At 47.9% G+C, this 19,319-nt stretch overlaps 1 protein-coding gene across 1 annotated transcript in view; it reads left to right on the top strand.

Moving 5' to 3' along the window:
• The window catches only part of LOC144485729 (SCO-spondin-like), a 449,590-nt gene that overhangs the window by 337,259 nt on the left and 93,012 nt on the right, over positions 1–19,319 (top strand). Inside the window, exons 25-28 of the mRNA XM_078203820.1 lie at positions 3,316–3,468; positions 10,433–10,479; positions 18,358–18,528; positions 18,860–18,991. Coding sequence (XP_078059946.1) covers positions 3,316–3,468; positions 10,433–10,479; positions 18,358–18,528; positions 18,860–18,991 — 503 coding nt within the window. The remainder of the gene's footprint in view (positions 1–3,315; positions 3,469–10,432; positions 10,480–18,357; positions 18,529–18,859; positions 18,992–19,319) is intronic.

Raw genomic sequence — 19,319 nt, 5'->3', positions numbered from 1 at the left:
TTCTCTAGATGATCATAAATCCTGTCTCTCAGGATCCTCTCCATCAACTTACCAACCACTGAGGTTAGACTCACCGGTCGGTAATTTCCCGGGCTGTCCCTGTTCCCTTTCTTGAATATAGGGACCACATCCGCAATCCTCCAATCCTCCGGAACCTCTCCCGTCTCCATCGACGATGCAAAGATCATCGCCAAAGGCTCCGCAATCTCCTCCCTCGCCTCCCACAGTAACCTGGGGTACATCCCATCCGGTCCCGGCGACTTACCAACCTTGATGCCATTCAATAGTTCCAACACATCCTCTTTCTTTATGTCCACATGCTCGATCCTTTCTGTCCTCCGCAATCCAGCAGTACAACCACCCAGATCCCTTTCCACCGTGAATACCGAGGTAAAGTATTCATTAAGCACCTCCGCCATTTCTAACGGTTCCGCACAAACTTTTCCCCCTTCACCTTTTAAGGGTCCTATGCCTTCACATCTCATCCTTTTACTCTTGACATATTTGTAGAAAGCCTTGGGATTCTCCTTAATCTTACCCGCCAAGGTCTTCTCATGACCCCTTCTCGCTCTCCTAATTTCCTTCTTAAGCTCCTTCCTACATCGCGTATACTCCTCTAAATCCTTAACACCTCCTAGCTCTCTGAACCTTCTGTACGCCTCTCTTTTCTTATTTACCAGGTTCATCACAACCTTCGTGCACCACGGTTCCCGTACCCTACCAACACCCCCCTGTCTCATCGGAACGTTGTCATGCAGAGCTCCAGACAAACATTCCTTGAAAATCCTCCACTTTCCTTCGGCACTTTTCCCCAAGAATGCCTCCTTCCAATTTACCCGTCTAATTTCCTCCCTGATGACACTGTATTTCCCTTTACTCCAGAGAAACACTTTCCTAGCCTGCCTGACCCTATCTCTTTCCAATGCTATCGTGAAGGAGATAGAATTATGATCGCTATCCCCAAGATGCTCACCCACCGAGAGATCCTCCACCTGTCCAGGTTCATTAGCCAGCACCAGATCAAGAACAGCCTCTCCTCTAGTAGGCTTATCCACATACTGTGTCAGGAAACTCTCCTGGACACACCTAACAAACTCCTCTCCATCCAAACCCCTAGCCCTAGGGATATTCCAATCTATGTTTGGGAAATTAAAATCTCCCATCACGACAACTCTGTTATTCCTACATCTCTCCAGGATCTGTTTCCCCATCTGCTCCTCAACATCTCTGTTACTATTGGGCGGCCTATAGAAAACACCCAGCAAAGTTACCGACCCCTTCCTGTTCCTAACCTCCACCCACAGAGATTCCGTAGTCAGTCCCTCCACGGCGTCCACCTTCTCTACAGCCGTGACACTATCCCTGATCAACAGTGCCACTCCCCCCCCTCTCTTGCCTCCCTCCCTGTCCTTCCTGAAACATCTAAAACCCGGCACCTGAAGCACCCAGTCCTGTCCCTGAGACATCCAAGTCTCCGTAATGGCCACCACATCACAATTCGAAGCAGCAATCCACGCTCCAAGCTCATCCACTTTATTCACTACACTCCTGGCATTAAAATAGACACATCTCAGACCTTCAGCCTGAGCACTTCCCTTCTCCCTCACTCGTCTAACCTCCCTCTTACCCTGTCTACATTCCTTATCTATTTGCGAGCTAACCTCCTCGCTCTCAGTCCCCTCATTTCGATTCCCTCCCCCCAACCTTTCTAGTTTAAAGTCTCTCCAGTAGCCTTAGCCAACCTTCCCGCCAGGATATTGGTCCCCCTGGGATTCAAGTGCCACCCGTCTTTTTTAAACAGGTCACACCTGCCCCTAAAGAGGTCCCAATGATCCAAGTACCCAAATCCTTGTCCCTTGCTCCAGTCCCTCAGCCACGCATTAATTCTCCACCGATTCCTGTTCTCACTCTCCCGCGGCACAGGCAGCAATCCCGAGATTACTACCTTTGCATTCCTCTTTCTCAGCTGTCTACCCAACTCCCTATATTCTCTTTTCATGACCCCTTCCCTCTTCCTACCGATGTCAGCAGTACCTATATGCATCACGACCTTGGGCTCCTCTCCCTCCCCCTTCAGGATTTCTGGGACTCGACCAGAGACATCCCGGACCCCTGCACCAGGGAGGCAAACCACCATCCGAGAGTCCCGTCTGTGTCCGCAAAAACGCCTATCTGACCCTCTCACCGTAGAGTCCCCAATTAGCACTACCCTCCTTTCCTTACCCCTTTGCACTACTGGGCCAGGCTCAGCTCCAGAGACACTGCCACCGCTGCTTCCCCCAGGTGGGCTGTCCACCCCAGTAGTACTCAGACAGGAGTACTTATTATTAAGGGGCACATCCACCAGGGTGCTCACCATCACCCGAGCTTTCTCCTTCCTCACTGTTACCCAGTTACCCTCCTCCCGTGGTCCCGGTGTGACCACCTGCCGATAGCTCCTGTCAATGACCTCCTCACTATCCCTAACCCGGCGAAGGTCCTCGAGCTGCAATTCCAGTTCCCTAACATGGTCCCTTAGGAACCGCAGCTCAACACACCCAGCACAGATATGGTCGTCCGGGAGGCTAGGAGCCTCCAGGACCTCCCACATCCTACATTGGGAACAACATACTGGCCTGACAGTCATAATTGCCCTTTTAAACACAGGGAAAAAAGTGAATGAAGAATATTCCTCTCTGTTCCAAATTATTTCTACCAAGGTACCCGGAGAAAAGTAACTTATAAATAAAATTTTTTAAAAATAAGAAACTCACCCCTGCTCGCCCTTTCTGCCTAAGCCCGATGAGCCAAAGCCCCTCAGTTCTCACTCAGCTCCGTCTCACTCCGCTGCCCGCTAGATAGGGAAGGCTAGTGAGCGGGGAGAGGGTGCAGGGTTAGAGAAAGCTGAGGAAGAGGGAATGTTCCAGAGGCCGGGGATGGGGGGAGAGCGGACACAGGGAGACAAATCTGGAACAGAGGCTTTGAGAGAGTTGAGGATGCAGAGAGTGTGGGCATGGGGAGGAGGTGAGGGAGAGTGGGGTAGGGTAAGGTGGGCACAGGGATGCAGTGTGTGTGCAGTGAGAGTGGGGAATGAGAGCACTTTGGGGGAGGGAGTTGGGGAGTGAGGGCATAGAGGAGAGGGAGGTGAGAATGGGAGAGGGAGGTGGGAATGGGGGCACAGGGAAGTGGAGACACAGAGGGAGGGAGGTGGGCAGAGGGAGTTGGGGAGTGAGAGCACAGAGAGTGAGGGAGGTGAGTTGGGCAGTGGTTTAAAGATGACCTCATTGACCTGTTGTTTTCTGAGCAGTTTTACTAACACATCTTTTGATTTTGTAGAACATCGACTTCAGGTTCATCTGACAGGAAGTGTCAACAGGAACAGTTACAAACAAAACCATGTGACCAAGGTCCGTGTCCGTTACTGTGTGTCCATGACAACCAGGAGATGCAGTTGGGAGAAAGTTGGTTTGTGGGAGAATGCAAGCAATGGTAAGAAACTCCACAGGTCTCTCACCCGAAGCATAGTCCCAAACATCCTCATGTTAGAGAACATGGAGAGAGGAGTTAATCCAGGTCATGGATTTGGAAGAGGGATGTACAAGGCTGAGGATTCTTTTCTTTATTCATTCATGGGATGTGGACGTCAGTGGCAGGGCCAGAATTCATTGCCCATCTCTAATTGCCCTTGAATTGAGTGGTTTGCTCAGCCATCTTAGAATGCAGATAAAAGGCAACCACATTGCTGTGAGTCTGGAGTCACATGTAGGCCAAACCATGTGAGAACAAAGAACAAAGAACAGTACAGCACAGGAAACAGGCCCTTCGGCCCTCCAAGCCTGTGCCGCTCCTTGGTCCAACTAGACCAATCGTTTGTATCCCTCCATTCCCAGGCTGCTCATGTGACTATCCAGGTAAGTCTTAAACGATGTCAGCGTGCCTGCCTCCACCACCCTACTTGGCAGCGCATTCCAGGCCCCCACCACCCTCTGTGTAAAAAACGTCCCTCTGATATCTGAGTTATACTTCGCCCCTCTCAGCTTGAGCCCGTGACCCCTCGTGATCGTCACCTCCGGCCTGGGAAAAAGCTTCCCACTGTTCACCTTATCTATACCCTTCATAATCTTATGCACCTCTATTAGATCTCCCCTCATTCTCCGTCTCTCCAAGGAGAACAACCCCAGTCTACCCAATCTCTCCTCATAGCTAAGACCCTCCATACCAGGCAACATCCTGGTAAACCTTCTCTGCACTCTTTCTAACACCTCCACGTCCTTCTGGTAGTGCGGCGACCAGAACTGGACGCAGTACTCCAAATGTGGCCTAACCAGCGTTCTATACAGCTGCATCATCAGACTCCAGCTTTTATACTCTATACCCCGTCCTATAAAGGCAAGCATACCATATGCCTTCTTCACCACCTTCTCCACCTGTGCTGCCACCTTCAAGGATTTGTGGACTTGCACACCTAGGTCCCTCTGTGTTTCTATACTCCTGATGACTTAGCCATTTATTGTATAACTCCTCCCTACATTATTTCTTCCAAAATGCATCACTTCGCATTTATCCGGATTAAACTCCATCTGCCACCTCTCCGCCCAATTTTCCAGCCTATCTATATCCTGCTGTATTGCCCGACAATGCTCTTCGCTATCCGCAAGTCCAGCCATCTTCGTGTCATCCGCAAACTTGCTGATTACACCAGTTACACCTTCTTCCAAACCATTTATATGTATCACAAATAGCAGAGGTCCCAGTACAGAGCCCTGCGGAACACCACTGGTCACAGACCTCCAGCTGGAAAAAGACCCTTCGACCACTACCCTCTGTCTCCTATGGCCAATACAGTAAGAAGTTTAACAACACCAGGCTAAAGTCCAACAGGTTTATTTGGTAGCAAAAGCCACACAAGCTTTCGGAGCTCTAAGCCCCTTCTTCAGGTGAGTGGGAATTCTGTTCACAAACAGAGCATATAAAGACACAGACTCAATTTACATGAATAATGGTTGGAATGCGAATACTTACAACTAATCAAGTCTTTAAGAAACAAAACAATGTGAGTGGAGAGAGCATCAAGACAGGCTAAAAAGATGTGTATTGTCTCCAGACAAGACAGCCAGTGAAACTCTGGAGGTCCACGCAACTGTGGGGGTTTCAAATAGTGTGACATGAGCCCAATATCCCGGTTGAGGCCGTCCCCGTGTGTGCGGAACTTGGCTATCAGTTTCTGCTCAGCGACTCTGCGCTGTCGTGTGTCGCGAAGGCCGCCTTGGAGAACGCTTACCCGAATATCAGAGGCCGAATGCCCGTGACCGCTGAAGTGCTCCCCAACAGGAAGAGAACAGTCTTGCCTGGTGATCCTATGGCCAAGCCAATTCTCCACCCATCTAGCCACTTCTCCTTGTATCCCATTAGCCTTAACCTTCTTAACCAACCTGCCATGTGGGACTTTGTCAAATGCCTTACTGAAATCCATATAGACGACATCCACGGGCCTTCCTTCATCAACCGTTTTTGTCACTTCCTCAAAACACTCCACCAAATTTGTAAGGCACGACCTCCCTCTTACAAAACCATGCTGTCTGTCACTAATGAGATTGTTCCGTTCTAAATGCACATACATCCTGTCTCTAAGAATCCTCTACAACAACTTCCCTACCACGGACGTCAAGCTCACCGGCCTATAATTTCCTGGGTTATCCCTGCTACCCTTCTTAAACAACGGGACCACATTCGCTATCCTCCAATCCTCAGGGACCTCACCCATGTCCAAAGAAGCGACAAAGATTTCCGTCAGAGGCCCAGCAATTTCATCTCTCGTCTCCCTGAGCAGTCGAGGATAGATGCCATCAGGCCCTGGGGCTTTGTCAGTTTTAATGTTCCCTAAAAAACCTAATACTTCCTCTCTTGTAATAGAGATTTTCTCTAACGGGTCAACACCTCCCTCCGAGACACTCCCGGTTAACACGCCCCTCTCCTTCGTGAATACCGATGCAAAGTATTCATTTAGGATTTCCCCTATTCCCTTGGGTTCTAAGCATAATTCCCCTCCTTTGTCCCTGAGAGGTCCGATTTTCTCCCTGACAACTCTGCATCAACTCAGGTGAAGAAGGGGCTCGGAGCTCTGAAAGCCTGTGTGCCTTTTGCTATCAAATAAACCTGTTGGACTTTAACCTGGTGTTGTTAAACTTCTTACTGTGTTTACCCCAGTCCAACGCCGGCATCTCCACATCATAATTGCAATAACACATCCCTGCTCCTGTACTCAAAACCTCTCGCAATGAAGGCCAACATACCATTTGCCTTCTTTACCGCCTGCTGCACCTGCATGCTTACCTTCAGCGACTGGTGCACAAGGATACCCAGGTCCCGCTGCACACTCCCCTCTCCCAATTTACAGCCATTCAGGTAGTAATCTGCCGCCTTGTTTTTGCTTCCAAAGTGAATAACCTCACATTTATCCAAATTATACTGCATCTGCCATTGATTTGGAAGAAGATGGAGCTGGTCTGATTAGTAAGTTTGCGGACGACACAAAGATTGCTGGAGTTGCGGACAGTGATGAACATTGTCAGAGAATACAGCAGGATATAGATAGGCTGGAACATTGGGTGGAGAAATGGCAGATGGAATTTAATCCAGATAAATGCGAAGTGATGCATTTTGGTAGATCTAATGCAGGGGGGAGCTATACAATAAATGGCAGAACCATCAGGAGTATAGACACACAGAGGGATCTGGGTGTGCAAGTCCACAGATCCTTAAACGTGGCAACGCAAGTGGAAAAGGTGGTGAAGAAGGCATATGGCATGCTTGCCTTTATCGTAGCGTTATGTTGCAACTGTACACAACTCTGGTGCGGCCGCACTTGGAGTACTGTGTGCAGTTCTGGTCCCCACATTACAGGAAGGATGTGGAGGCTTTGGAGAGGGTGCAGAGGAGGTTTACCAGGATGTTGCCTGGTATGGAGGGGAGATCCTATGAGGAGAGGCTGAGGGATTTGGGATTGTTTTCGCTGGAAAGGCGGCGGCTAAGAGGGGATCTTATTGAAACATATAAGATGATTAGAGGTTTAGATAGGGTGGATAGTGATAGCCTTTTTCCTCTGATGGAGAAATCCAGCACGAGGGGGCATGGCTTTAAATTGAGGGGGGGTAGTTATAGAACCGATGTCAGGGGTAGGTTCTTTACCCAGAGGGTGGTGAGGGATTGGAATGCCCTGCCAGCATCAGTAGTAAATGCGCCTAGTTTGGGGGCGTTTAAGAGATCCGTAGATAGGTTCATGGACGAAAAGAAATTGGTTTAGGTTGGAGGGTCACAGTTTTTTTTTTTAACTGGTCGGTGCAACATCGTGGGCCGAAGGGCCTGTTCTGCGCTGTAATGTTCTATGTTCTATGTTCTATGTTCTATGGACGGGGCATAGAGTAGTAACGTTGGCATATGATGTTGCAGTTATATAGAACGTTGGTTAGGCCACATTTGGAATACTGCGTCCAGTTCTGGTCGCCACATTACCAGGAGGACGTGGAGGCATTGGAGAGAGTGCAGAAAAGGTTTACCAGGATGTTGCCTGGTGTGGAGGGTATTAGCTATGAGGTGAGATTGAGTAAACTAGGGTTGTTCTCCCTGGAAAGACGGAGGTTGGGGGTGACCTAATAGAAGTTTATAAAATTATGAAGGGCATAGATAGGGTGAACAGTTGGAAGCTTTTTCCCAGGTCGGAAATGACAAACACAAGCGGTCACAAGTTCAAGGTAAGGGGGGCAAGGTTCAATACAGATATGCGGGGGACGTATTTTACACAGAGGGTGGTGGGGGCCTGGAATGCGCTTCCAAGCAAGGTGGTTGAGGTAGACATGCTCGGATCATTTAAGACTTATCTAGATAGCCACATGAACAGACTGGGAATAGAGGGATACAAACGGATGGTCTAGTTAGGAACACATGATCGGTGCAGGCTTGGAGGGTCGAAGGGCCTGTTCCTGCACTGTATTGTTCTTTGTTCTTGGTTTGTTCTCACTGGAGCAACGGAGGTTGAGGGGCGACCTGAAAGAAGTCTACAAGATTACGAGAGACATGGACAGAGTGGATAGTCAGAAGCTTTTTCCTAGGGTGGAAGAGTCAATTACTGGGGGGCATAGGTTTTCTTTGTCCCCGATTATACATTCCCCCGTTTCTGTCTGTAGGGGACCTACATTTGTCTTCACCGACCTCTTTCTCTTCACGTATCTATATGTTCTTGGACAACTCAATCAGGTCATCCCTCAGTCACAGAGTCATAGAGATTTACAGCATGGAAACAGGCCCTTCGGCCCAACTTGTCCATGCCGCCCTTTTTTTTAAACCCCAAATCTGGTCCCAATTGCCTGCATTTGGCCCATATCCCTCTCTACCCATCTTACCCATGTAACTGTCTAAACGCTTTTTAAAAGACAAATTGTACCCACCTCTACAACTACCTCTGGCAGCTTGTTCTAGACACTCACCACCCTCTGTGTGAAAAAATTGCCCCTCTGGACCCTTTTGTACCTCTCCACTCTCACCTTAAACCTATGCCCTCTAGTTTTAGACTCCCCTACCTTTGGGAAAAGACGTTGACTATCTAGCTGATCTCTGCCCCTCATTATTTTATGGACCTCTCTAAGATCACCCCTCAGCCTCCTACGCTCCAGAGAAAAAAGTCCCAGTCTATCCAGCCTCTCCTTTTTACTCAAACCATCAAGTCCTGGTAGCATCCTAGTAAATCTTTTCTGCACTCTTTCTAGTTTAATAATATCCTTTCTATAATAGGGTGACCAGAACTGTACACAGTATTTCAAGTGTGGCCTTACCAATGTCTTGTACAACTTCAACAAGATGTCCCAACTCCTGTATTCAATGTTCTGACCGATGAAACCAGGCATGCCGAATGCCTTCTTCACCACTCTGTCCACCTGTGACTCCACTTTCAAGGAGCTATGAACATGTACCCCTAGATCTCTTTGTTCTGTAACTCGCCCCAACGCCCTACCATTAACTGTGTAAGTCCTGCCCTGGTTCAATCTACCAAAATGCATCACCTCGCATTTGTCTAAATTCTCTGCTCCAACGAAAATAACCCAAGCCATTCCAACCAGTTACATGGATAAGATGGCTTTCGAAGGATATGGGCCAAACGCTGGCACTTGGGACTAGCTTAGTGGTTAAAAAAAAGGGCGGCATGGACAGGTTTGGCCAAAGATTCTGCTTTCATGCTGTAAACCTCTCTGGCTCTATGACTGTATGACTCTCTCTTCAGAACTTAATTGTTCCATCCCAGGCAGCATCCTGGTGAATCTCCTCTGCACCCCCTACAGTACAGTCATATCCTTCTGATGATGTGGCGACCAGAACTGCACACAGTGCTCCAGCTGTGACCTCACCAAAGTTCTATACAACTCCAACATGACTTCCCTGCTTTTGTAATCTATGCCTCGATTGGTAAAGGCGAGTCTCCCATATGCCTTTATCACCACCCTAATAACATGCCCTTCTGCCTTCAGAGATCTGTGGACAAACATGCCAAGGTCCCTTTGTTCCACAGAACTTCCTAATGTCCGATCATTCATTGAGTACTTTCTTGTCAAATTATTCCTTCCAAAGTGTATCACCTCTCACTTTTCAGGGTTAAATTCCATCTGCCACTTACCTGCCCATTTGACCATTCTGTCTATATCTTCTTGTCGCCCAAGACACTCTGTCTCACTGTTAACCATCAGCCAATCTTTGTGTCATCCGCAAACTTACTAATCCTATCCCCCACACAGTCATCAATGTCATTTATATAAATGATGAATAATAGAGGGCCCAACACAGATCCCTGTGGTACTCCACTGGACACTGGCTTCCAGTCACTAAAGCAGCTTTCTGTCATCACCCTCTGTCTCCTACAACTGATGTGGAGATGCCGGCGTTGGACTGGGGTAAACACAGTAAGAAGTTTAACAACACCAGGTTAAAGTCCAACAGGTTTATTTGATATTCGGGTAAGCGTTCTCCAAGGCGGCCTTCGCGACACACGACGGCGCAGAGTCGCTGAGCAGAAACTGATAGCCAAGTTCCGCACACACGAGGACGGCCTCAACCGGGATATTGGGTTCATGTCACACTATCTGTAACCCCCACAGAGTTTCACTGGCTGTCTTGTCTGGAGACAATACACATCTTTTTAGCCTGTCTTGATGCTCTCTCCACTCACATTGTTTTGTTTCTTAAAGACTTGATTAGTTGTAAGTATTCGCATTCCAACCATTATTCATGTAAATTGAGTCTGTGTCTTTATAAGCTCTGTTTGTGAACAGAATTCCCACTCACCTGAAGAAGGGGCTTAGAGCTCCGAAAGCTTGTGTGGCTTTTCCTACAACTGAGCCAATTTTGAATCCACTTTGTCACGTTCCCCTTACAGGAGTATCCTTACTGTGTTTGCTCTTTTTTGCAGCTTGTGCACCCCTGAGGGAATTTACTGCCAACCCTTGGACTGTAAAGGTAAGAGACAAAGGTTGTTCTGGAACAGACATGTGTTGGGAAGTGCCTTCAGAAGCTCAGCCTGATTTCAGGATTCCATAGGAGTCATTGCAAAGTGTCAGGGAAGATCAGAGATGCCTGGATCATACATTCCTGGAGGTGGCAACCCAACAGGCAGTGGGGCGAGCAGGGGAGTGGCTTCCAATGTGGGGTTAGCAAGGGAATGGCCTCCAGTGTGGGGCTAGCAGGGGAGTGGCCTCCAGTGTGGGGCTAGCAGGGGAGTGGCCTCCAGTGTGGGGTTAGCAGGGGAGTGGCCTCCAGTGTGGGGCTAGCAGGGGAGTGGCCTCCAGTGTGGGGCTAGCAGGGGAGTGGCCTCCAGTGTGGGGCTAGCAGGGGAGTGGCCTCCAGTGTGGGGCTAGCAGGGGAGTGGCCTCCAGTGTGGGATTAGCAGGTAGTCAAGAAGGCATATGGCATGCTTGCCTTCATCGGCCGGGGTATTGAGTTTAAAAATTGGCAAGTCATGTTGCAGCTTTATCGAACCTTAGTTAGGCTGCACGTGGAATATAGTGTTCAATTCTGGTTGCCACACTACCAGAAGGATGTGGAGGCTTTGGAGAGGGTACAGAAAAGATTTACCAGGATGTTGCCTGGTGTGGAGGGCATTAGCTATGAGGAGAGGTTGGAGAAACTTGGTTTGTTCTCACTGGAGCGACGGAGGTTGAGGGGAGACCTGATAGAAGTCTACAAGATTATGAGAGGCATGGATAGAGTGGATAGTCAGAAGCTTTCTCCCAGGGTGGAAGAGTCAATTACTAGGGGGCATAGGTTTAAGGTGCGAGGGGCAAGGTTGAAAGGAGATGTACGAGGCAGATTTTTTACACAGAGAGTAGTGGGTGCCTGGAACCTGCTGCCAGGGGAGCTAGTGGAAGCGGATCAGGTAGTGACTTTTAAGGGGCATCTTGACAAGTACATGAATAGGATGGGAATAGAGGGATATGGTCCCTGGAAGGGTAGGAGGTTTCAGTTAAGTCGGGCAGCATGGTCGGTGCAGGCTTGGAGGGCCGAAGGGCCTGTTCCTGTGCTGTAATTTTCTTTGTTCTTTGTTCTCTTTGTTCTTTGGGAGTGGTCTCCATTGTGGGGCTAGCAGAGAAATGGCCTCCAGTGTGGGCCACTCTCAAAGCGATACTGGCTATTGGAGAGTGCTGGGAGTGACAATACCCTGAAGGCGTGCAGCCTGGACCAATGGGCAATGGGCTGTGGAGGAGGGAGCAGCAAAGCGGGGACATGATGTCAAGGTAGAGATTTCGAGTCGGGGAGACAGACAGCCATTTCTGTCCCTGTCATTGTGAATGGTGAGTGGTGTTTATCTTGGTCCCAGCGTGAAGGACATCATGGAGGTGGGACAGAATATTTTGCAGAGGAAAGCTAATGGGCCAGAAGATTTGGTACACAAAGAGCAAAGAACAGTATAGCACAGGAACAGGCCCTTCGGCCCACCAAGCCTGTGCCGACACATGATACCTTTCTAAACTAAAGACCTTTTGTCTCGATGCCGGCCATATCATTCTATTCGCTGCCTGTTCATGTATCTGTCGAGATGCCTCTTAAACATTGCGATTGTATCTGCCTCTACCACCTCCTCTGGCAGCGAGTTCCAGGCACTTACCACTCTCAGTGTAAAAAAAAACTTGCCTCTCACATCTCCTTTAAACTTTCCCCCTTTTACCTTAAACCATTGTCCCCGAGTAATTAACGTTTCTACCCTGGGAAAAAAGACTCTGACTATCCATTCTATCCATGCCCCTCATAACTTTGTATATTTCTATCAGATCACTCCTCAGCCTCCAACGTTCAAGTCATAGAGTCATAGAGGTTTACAGCATGGAAACAGGCCCTGCGGCCCAACTTGTCTGCACCGCCCTTTTTTTAAAAACCTCTAAGCTAGTCCCAGTTGCCCGCATTCGGCCCATATCCCTCTATACCATCGTACCCATGTAACTGTCTGAATGCTTTTTAAAAGACAAAATGTTACCTGCCTCTACTACTACCTCTGGCAGCTTGTTCCAGACACTCACCACCCTCTGTGTGAAAGAATTGCCCCTCTGGACACTTGTATCTCTCCCGTTTCACCTTAAACCTATGCCCTCTAGTTTTAGACTCTCCTACATAGAACAGTACAGCACAGAACAGGCCCTTTGGCCCACGATGTTGTGCCGAGTGTTGTCTGAAACCCAGATCAAGCTATTTCCTCCCTATCATCCCGAAGTACTCCATGTACCTATCCAATAGCTTCTTAAATGTTCCTAAATTTTCTGACTCCACTATCCCTGCAGGCAGTCCATTCCACACCCCAACCACTCTCTGAGTAAAAAACCTACCTCGGACATCCTTCCTATATCTCCCACCATGAACCCTATAGTTATAGTTGGACTGTAAGAAAAAGGATAGGACTGTAAGAAAAAGAATTGGACTGTAAGAAAAAGGAAGACCGGACGTGGATAACGAAGGAAATAAAGGAGAGTATGAAAATAAAATCAGATGCGTACAGAGTGGTCAAAAATAGTGGAGAATTAGTGGATTGGGAAAGCTTTAAAGAAAAACAAAGAACGACGAAGAAAGCGATTAAGAAAGGAAAGATAGATTATGAAACTAAACTAGTTCAAAATATAAAAAATGATAGTAAAAGTTTTACAAGTATATAAAAAGGAATAGAGTGGCTAGAGTGAATGTTGGACCCTTGGATGATGAGAGGGGGGATTTAATAGTGGAAAACGAGGAAATGGCTGAGACTTTAAATAAGTTCTTTGTGTCGGTCTTCACGGTGGAAGACACAAATAGTTTGCCGAATATTAGAGATCGAGAGTTGGTGGGAGGGGAGGTCCTTAATACAATTACTGTTACTAAGGAGGTGGTGCTTGGTAGACTAATAGGACTGAAGGTAGACAAGTCCCCGGGCCCGGATGGAATGCATCCCAGGGTACTGAAAGAAATGGCTGAGGTAATAGCAGATACGTTAGTAGTAATTTATCAAAATTCGCTGGACTCTGGGGTAGTGCCGGCTGACTGGAAAACAGCTACTGTTACACCGCTGTTTAAAAAAGGAAGTAGACAAAAGGCGGGTAACTACAGGCCGGTTAGCTTAACGTCCGTAGTTGGGAAGATGCTAGAGTCCATTATTAAAGAGGAAATAACAGAGCACCTGAATAAGAATGGTTCGATCAAGCAGACGCAGCATGGATTCATGAAGGGAAAGTCGTGTTTGACGAGTCTACTGGACTTTTATGAAGATGTCACTAGTGCGGTTGACAGAGGGGAACCGGTGGATGTGGTGTTTTTAGATGTCCAGAAGGCGTTTGATAAGGTGCCTCACAAAAGGTTGCTGCAGAAGATTGGGGTACACGGAGTTAGGGGTAAGGTGTTGGCGTGGATTGGGGATTGGCTATCTAACAGGAAGCAGAGAGTTGGGATAAATGGGTGCTTTTCTGGTTGGCAGTTGGTGACCAGTGGCGTGCCGCAGGGATCGGTGCTGGGGCCTCAATTGTTTACCATTTACATAGATGATCTGGAGGAGGGGACTGAATCTAGGGTATTCAAGTTTGCTGATGACACGAAGGTGAGTGGGAAAGCGAATTGCGTGGAGGACGCGGAAAGTCTGCAGAGAGATTTGGATAGGCTGAGCGAGTGGGCGAGGATCTGGCAGATGGAATATAACGTTAGCAAATGTGAGGTTATCCACTTTGGAAGAAATAATAGTAAATTGGAATATTATTTAAATGGAGAAAAATTACATCGTGCAACTGTGCAGAGGGACCTGGGGGTCCTTGTGCACAAATCGCAAAAACTCAGTCTGTAGGTGCAGCAGGTGATCAAGAAGGCGAATGGAATGTTGGCCTTTATCGCGAGGGGGATAGAATATAAAAGCAAGGAGGTCTTGCTGCAACTGTACAAGGCACTGGTGAGGCCGCAATTGGAGTACTGTGTGCAGTTTTGGTCCCCTTATTTGCGAAAGGATATATTGGCCTTGGAGGGAGTGCAGAGAAGGTTCACCAGGTTGATACCGGAGATGAGGTGTGTAGCTTATGAGGAGAGATTAAACAGATTGGGTCTGTACTCGTTGGAGTTTAGAAGGATGAGGGGTGATCTTATAGAGACATATAAGATAATGAAGGGGCTGGATAGGGTAGAGGTGGAGAGATTCTTTCCACTTAGAAGGGAAACCAGAACTAGAGGGCACAGCCTCAAAATAAGGGGGGGCCGGTTCAGAACAGAGTTGAGGGGGAACTTCTTCTCTCAGAGGGTCGTGAATCTCTGGAATTCTCTGCCCATTGAAGTGGTGGAGGCTTCCTCGTTGAATATGTTTAAATCACGGGTAGATAGTTTTCTGATCGATAAGGGAATTAGGGGATATGGGGAGCAGGCGGGTAAGTGGAACTGATTCGCTTCAGATCAGCCATGATCTTGTTGAATGGTGGGGCAGGCTCGAAGGGCCAGATGGCCTACTCCTGCTGCTATTTCTTATGTTCTTATGTTCTTATGTTAACCTTCTTAACCAACCTGCCATGTGGGACTTTGTCAAATGCCTTACTGAAATCCATATAGACAACATCCACGGCCCTTCCTTCATCAACCGTTTTTGTCACTTACTCAAAAAACTCCACCAAATTTGTAAGGCACGACCTCCCTCTTACAAAACCATGCTGTCTGTCACGAATGAGATTATTCCGTTCTAAATGCACATACATCCTGTCTCTAAGATTCCTCTTCAACAACTTCCCTACCACAGACGTCAAGCTCACCGGCCTATAATTTCCTGGGTTATCCCTGCGACCCTTCTTAAACAACGGGACCACATTCGCTATCCTCCAATCCTCAGGGACCTCACCCGTGTCCAAAGAAGCGACAAAGATTTCTGTCAGAGGCCCAGCAATTTCATCTCTCGTCTCCCTGAGCAGTCGAGGATAGATGCCATCAGGCCCTGGGGCTTTGTCAGTTTTAATGTTCCCTAAAAAACCTAACACTTCCTCTCTTGTAATGGTGATTTTCTCTAACGGGTCAACACCTCCCTCCGAGACAACATAGAACATAGAACAGTACAGCACAGAACAGGCCCTTCTGCCCACGATGTTGTGCCGAGCTTTATCTGAAACCAAGATCAAGCTATCCCACTCCATATCATCCTGGTGTGCTCCATGTGCCTATCCAATAACCGCTTAAATGTTCCTAAAGTGTCTGACTCCACTATCACTGCAGGCAGTCCATTCCATACCCCAACCACTCTCTGCGTAAAGACCCTACCTCTGATATCCTTCCTGTATCTCCCACCACGAACCCTATAGTTATGCCCCCTTGTAATAGCTCCATCCACCCGAGGAAATAGTCTTTGAACGTTCACTCTATCTATCCCCTTCATCATTTTATAAACCTCTATTAAGTCTCCCCTCAGCCTCCTCCGCTCCAGAGAGAACAGCCCTAGCTCCCTCAACCTTTCCTCATAAGACCTACCCTCCAAACCAGGCAGCATCCTGGTAAATCTCCTCTGCACTCTTTCCAGCGCTTCCACATCCTTCTTATAGTGAGGTGACCAGAACTGCACACAATATTCCAAATGTGGTCTCACCAAGGTCCTGTACAGTTGCAGCATAACCCCACGGCTCTTAAACTCCAACCCCCTGTTAATAAAAGCTAACACACTATAGGCCTTCTTCACAGCTCTATCCACTTGAGTGGCAACCTTTAGAGATCTGTGGATATGAACCCCAAGATCTCTCTGTTCCTCCACAGTCTTCAGAACCCTACCTTTGACCCTGTAATCCACATTTAAATTAGTCCTACCAAAATGAATCACCTCACATTTATCAGGGTTAAACTCCATTTGCCATTTTTCAGCCCAGCTTTGCATCCTATCTATGTCTCTTTGCAGCCTACAACAGCCCTCCACCTCATCCACTACTCCACCAATCTTGGTGTCATCAGCAAATTTGCTGATCCGCCCTTCAGCCCCCGGTTAACACGCCCCTCTCCTTCGTGAATACCGATTAAAAGTATTCATTTAGGATCTCCCCTATTCCCTTGGGTTCTAAGCATAATTCCCCTCCTTTGTCCCTGAGAGGTCCGATTTTCTCCCTGACAACTCTTTTGTTCCTAACGTATGAATAGAATGCCTTAGGATTCTCCTTAATCCTGCCTGCCAAGAACATCTCGTGACCTCTTTTTGCCCTTCTCACTCCCCGTTTGAGTTCTTTCCTACTCTCTCTGTATTCCTCCAGAGCTCCATCTGTTTTCTGTTCCCTGGACTTAACGTACGCCTCCCTTTTCATTTTAATCAGATCCTCAATTTCCCTGGTTATCCACGGCTCTCGAATCCTACCTTTCCTATCTTTCCTTTTTACAGGCACATGCCTATCCTGCAGCCTTATCAATAGTTCCTTAAAAGACTCCCACATGCCAGACGCGGACTTACCCTGATTTGGAAGAATCATTTATATATATATCATTTAGCAAGGGAATCATTTAGCAAGTGAAAGAGTAGGCCCACTCAAGGACAATGAAGGGAGCCACAGGAAATTGGTGAGATCTTAATGAGTACTTTGTATTGGCATTCACCAAGGAGAAGGACATGACATGCTGAGGTCAGGGATAGTTGTGTGAATGTTAATATATCGAATAGTTATTCTCACATCCCCATTCCTACCTCATAGGTGCTTATCTAAATCCCTTTTTATACAATTTGGACCATTGGGGTCTCTTCCAGGGCAGGTGTGGGACCCGTCTGAAACATCTGTATCCTGGAATGTTAAGCTGCCAATCCTGTCCTTCCCTTAACCAAGTCTCTGTAATGGCAACAACATCATAGTTCCAAGTTCTAATCCAAGCTCTAAATTCACCTGCCTTACCTGTTACACTTCTCGCATTGAAACAAATGTACTTCAGTCCACCAGACCCTCTTTGATTAGCAAGTCCACCCTGCCTGCTGTTCCTCTGAGTCTTACTGGCCCTACTCTCTGGCTCCCCTTCAGCTAATTCCCCTTTGCTTTGGTTCCCAACCCCCTGCCAAACTAGTTTAAATCCTCCCGTGTGACACTAACAAACCTCCCGGCCAGAATATTTGTGCCCCTCCAGTTTCGATGCAACCCATCCTTCCTGTACAGGTCCCACACCTGCCCTGGAAGAGACCCCAATGGTCCAGATATCTGAAACCCTCCCTCCTGCACCAGCTGTTTAGCTCTGTGTTGAGCTGCACTATCTGCCTATTCCTAGCCTCACTGGCACGTGGCACAGAGAGCAATCCTGAGATTACAACCCTAGAAGTCCTGCTTTTTAACTTTCTACCTAACTCCCTAAACTGCTGCTGCTGGACCTCATCACTCTTCCTGCCTATGTCATTAGTACCAATATGTACCACGACCTCTGGCTATTCACCCTCTCCCTTCAGAATGCTTTCTGTCCGTTCAGAGACATCCTGGATCCTGACACCAGGCAACATACCATCCTGGAGTCTCTTTCACATCCACAGAAACGCCTGTCTGCACTTCTCACTATAGAGTCCCCTATAACTATTGCTCTCGTGCTCTTTGTCCCTCCCTGCTTAACAACAGAGCCAGCTGTGGTATCACTGCTTTGGCTGCTGCTGCTGTTATCCCCTGATAACAGCAAGTAACCTAGATTAACAAGAGTAGGCCATTCAGCCCATTGAGGCTGCTCCACCTTTTTGTTTTTCATTCATGGGACATGGATGTCACAGGCTGGCCGCTATTTATTGTTCAATATGACCATGGCTGATTGGATATTTCAGTGCCTTTTACACCCACTGTCCCTCCACGCTGTATCTCTCCCATCCAAGGTATTGAGTTTTGTATCTCTTCTCTGGACCTCATTCTTCTCTCCTTGTGTCCTGTTCAGTGGATGGAGGATGGACGCCGTGGTCACCATGGTCAGACTGTCCAGTTACCTGCGGCCAGGGGTCACAGACACGGACTAGGGCTTGTATCAACCCTCCACCTCGGAACAACGGCTCAGTGTGTGAGGGTCTCAGTGCTCAAACCCAGAACTGCAGCATCCCACCCTGCCCAGGTAAGGAGAGGCCCTGATGGTGGAGGCATGAGGGAGGGAGAGATGGATGAAGAAGCTGAGAATGAGGGGGAGATAGTGAGTGTGAGATTGAGAGCAAAGGAGAGTAAGGAAGTAACACTGAGGGGCACAAGAGAACAAACATGACAGAAAGTGACAGAACGAGCGAGATACGTGAAGGGACAGATAGAGTGAGAGAGATTGATGGAGGGCAGGGCGAGGGATAGAGAGAAACAGAGATGGTAAAGACAGCCTCTGCGAGGATCAGAGATTGGGAGAGATTGCGATCGTGACTGACAGACTATTATGTGTCTTTTCTGTTGTACATTGGCAGGTCACAGGTGTGTTTGGTCAGAATGGAGCTCCTGTTCCCAGACGTGTGGAATAGGCTATCGCAGCAGGAACTGCTCAGAGGCACAGCAGGAGCTGAAAGAGTTGGAAGCCTGCTACACACAGCCATGTCCAGGTCAGTGTCCTCGGTCAGTGCAGCTTCTCTGTTTTGCCTCAGCCTGTTGTTTGGATGGTGTCCACACGGAATGTGGCTAACACAGGAGTGAACGGGACACTGTTTATTCATGCTCTTTGGGTGGTCCTGTTCTTTCATCTTCGGAAAGAGTTAGACAAACATTTTGGGGTTTAAATGACAGACCATTGGAGAAATGGAACCACAAAGGTTCACTAAACTTTAACTCACAATGGAAAATAATCCAGATATTGTGAGAAATTAACTAAATTGGAGAATGTCACTACTTATCCCAAGTTTGGAAATTGTGGGATTTAAGAAGTGCCCTCAG

Source organism: Mustelus asterias, unplaced genomic scaffold (assembly GCF_964213995.1).
Source record: "Mustelus asterias unplaced genomic scaffold, sMusAst1.hap1.1 HAP1_SCAFFOLD_212, whole genome shotgun sequence".
NCBI classification, from domain to species: Eukaryota; Metazoa; Chordata; class Chondrichthyes; order Carcharhiniformes; family Triakidae; genus Mustelus; species Mustelus asterias.
The sequence above is the reverse complement of the archived record's forward strand: the minus strand, read 5'-3'. Positions and strand labels throughout refer to the sequence as shown.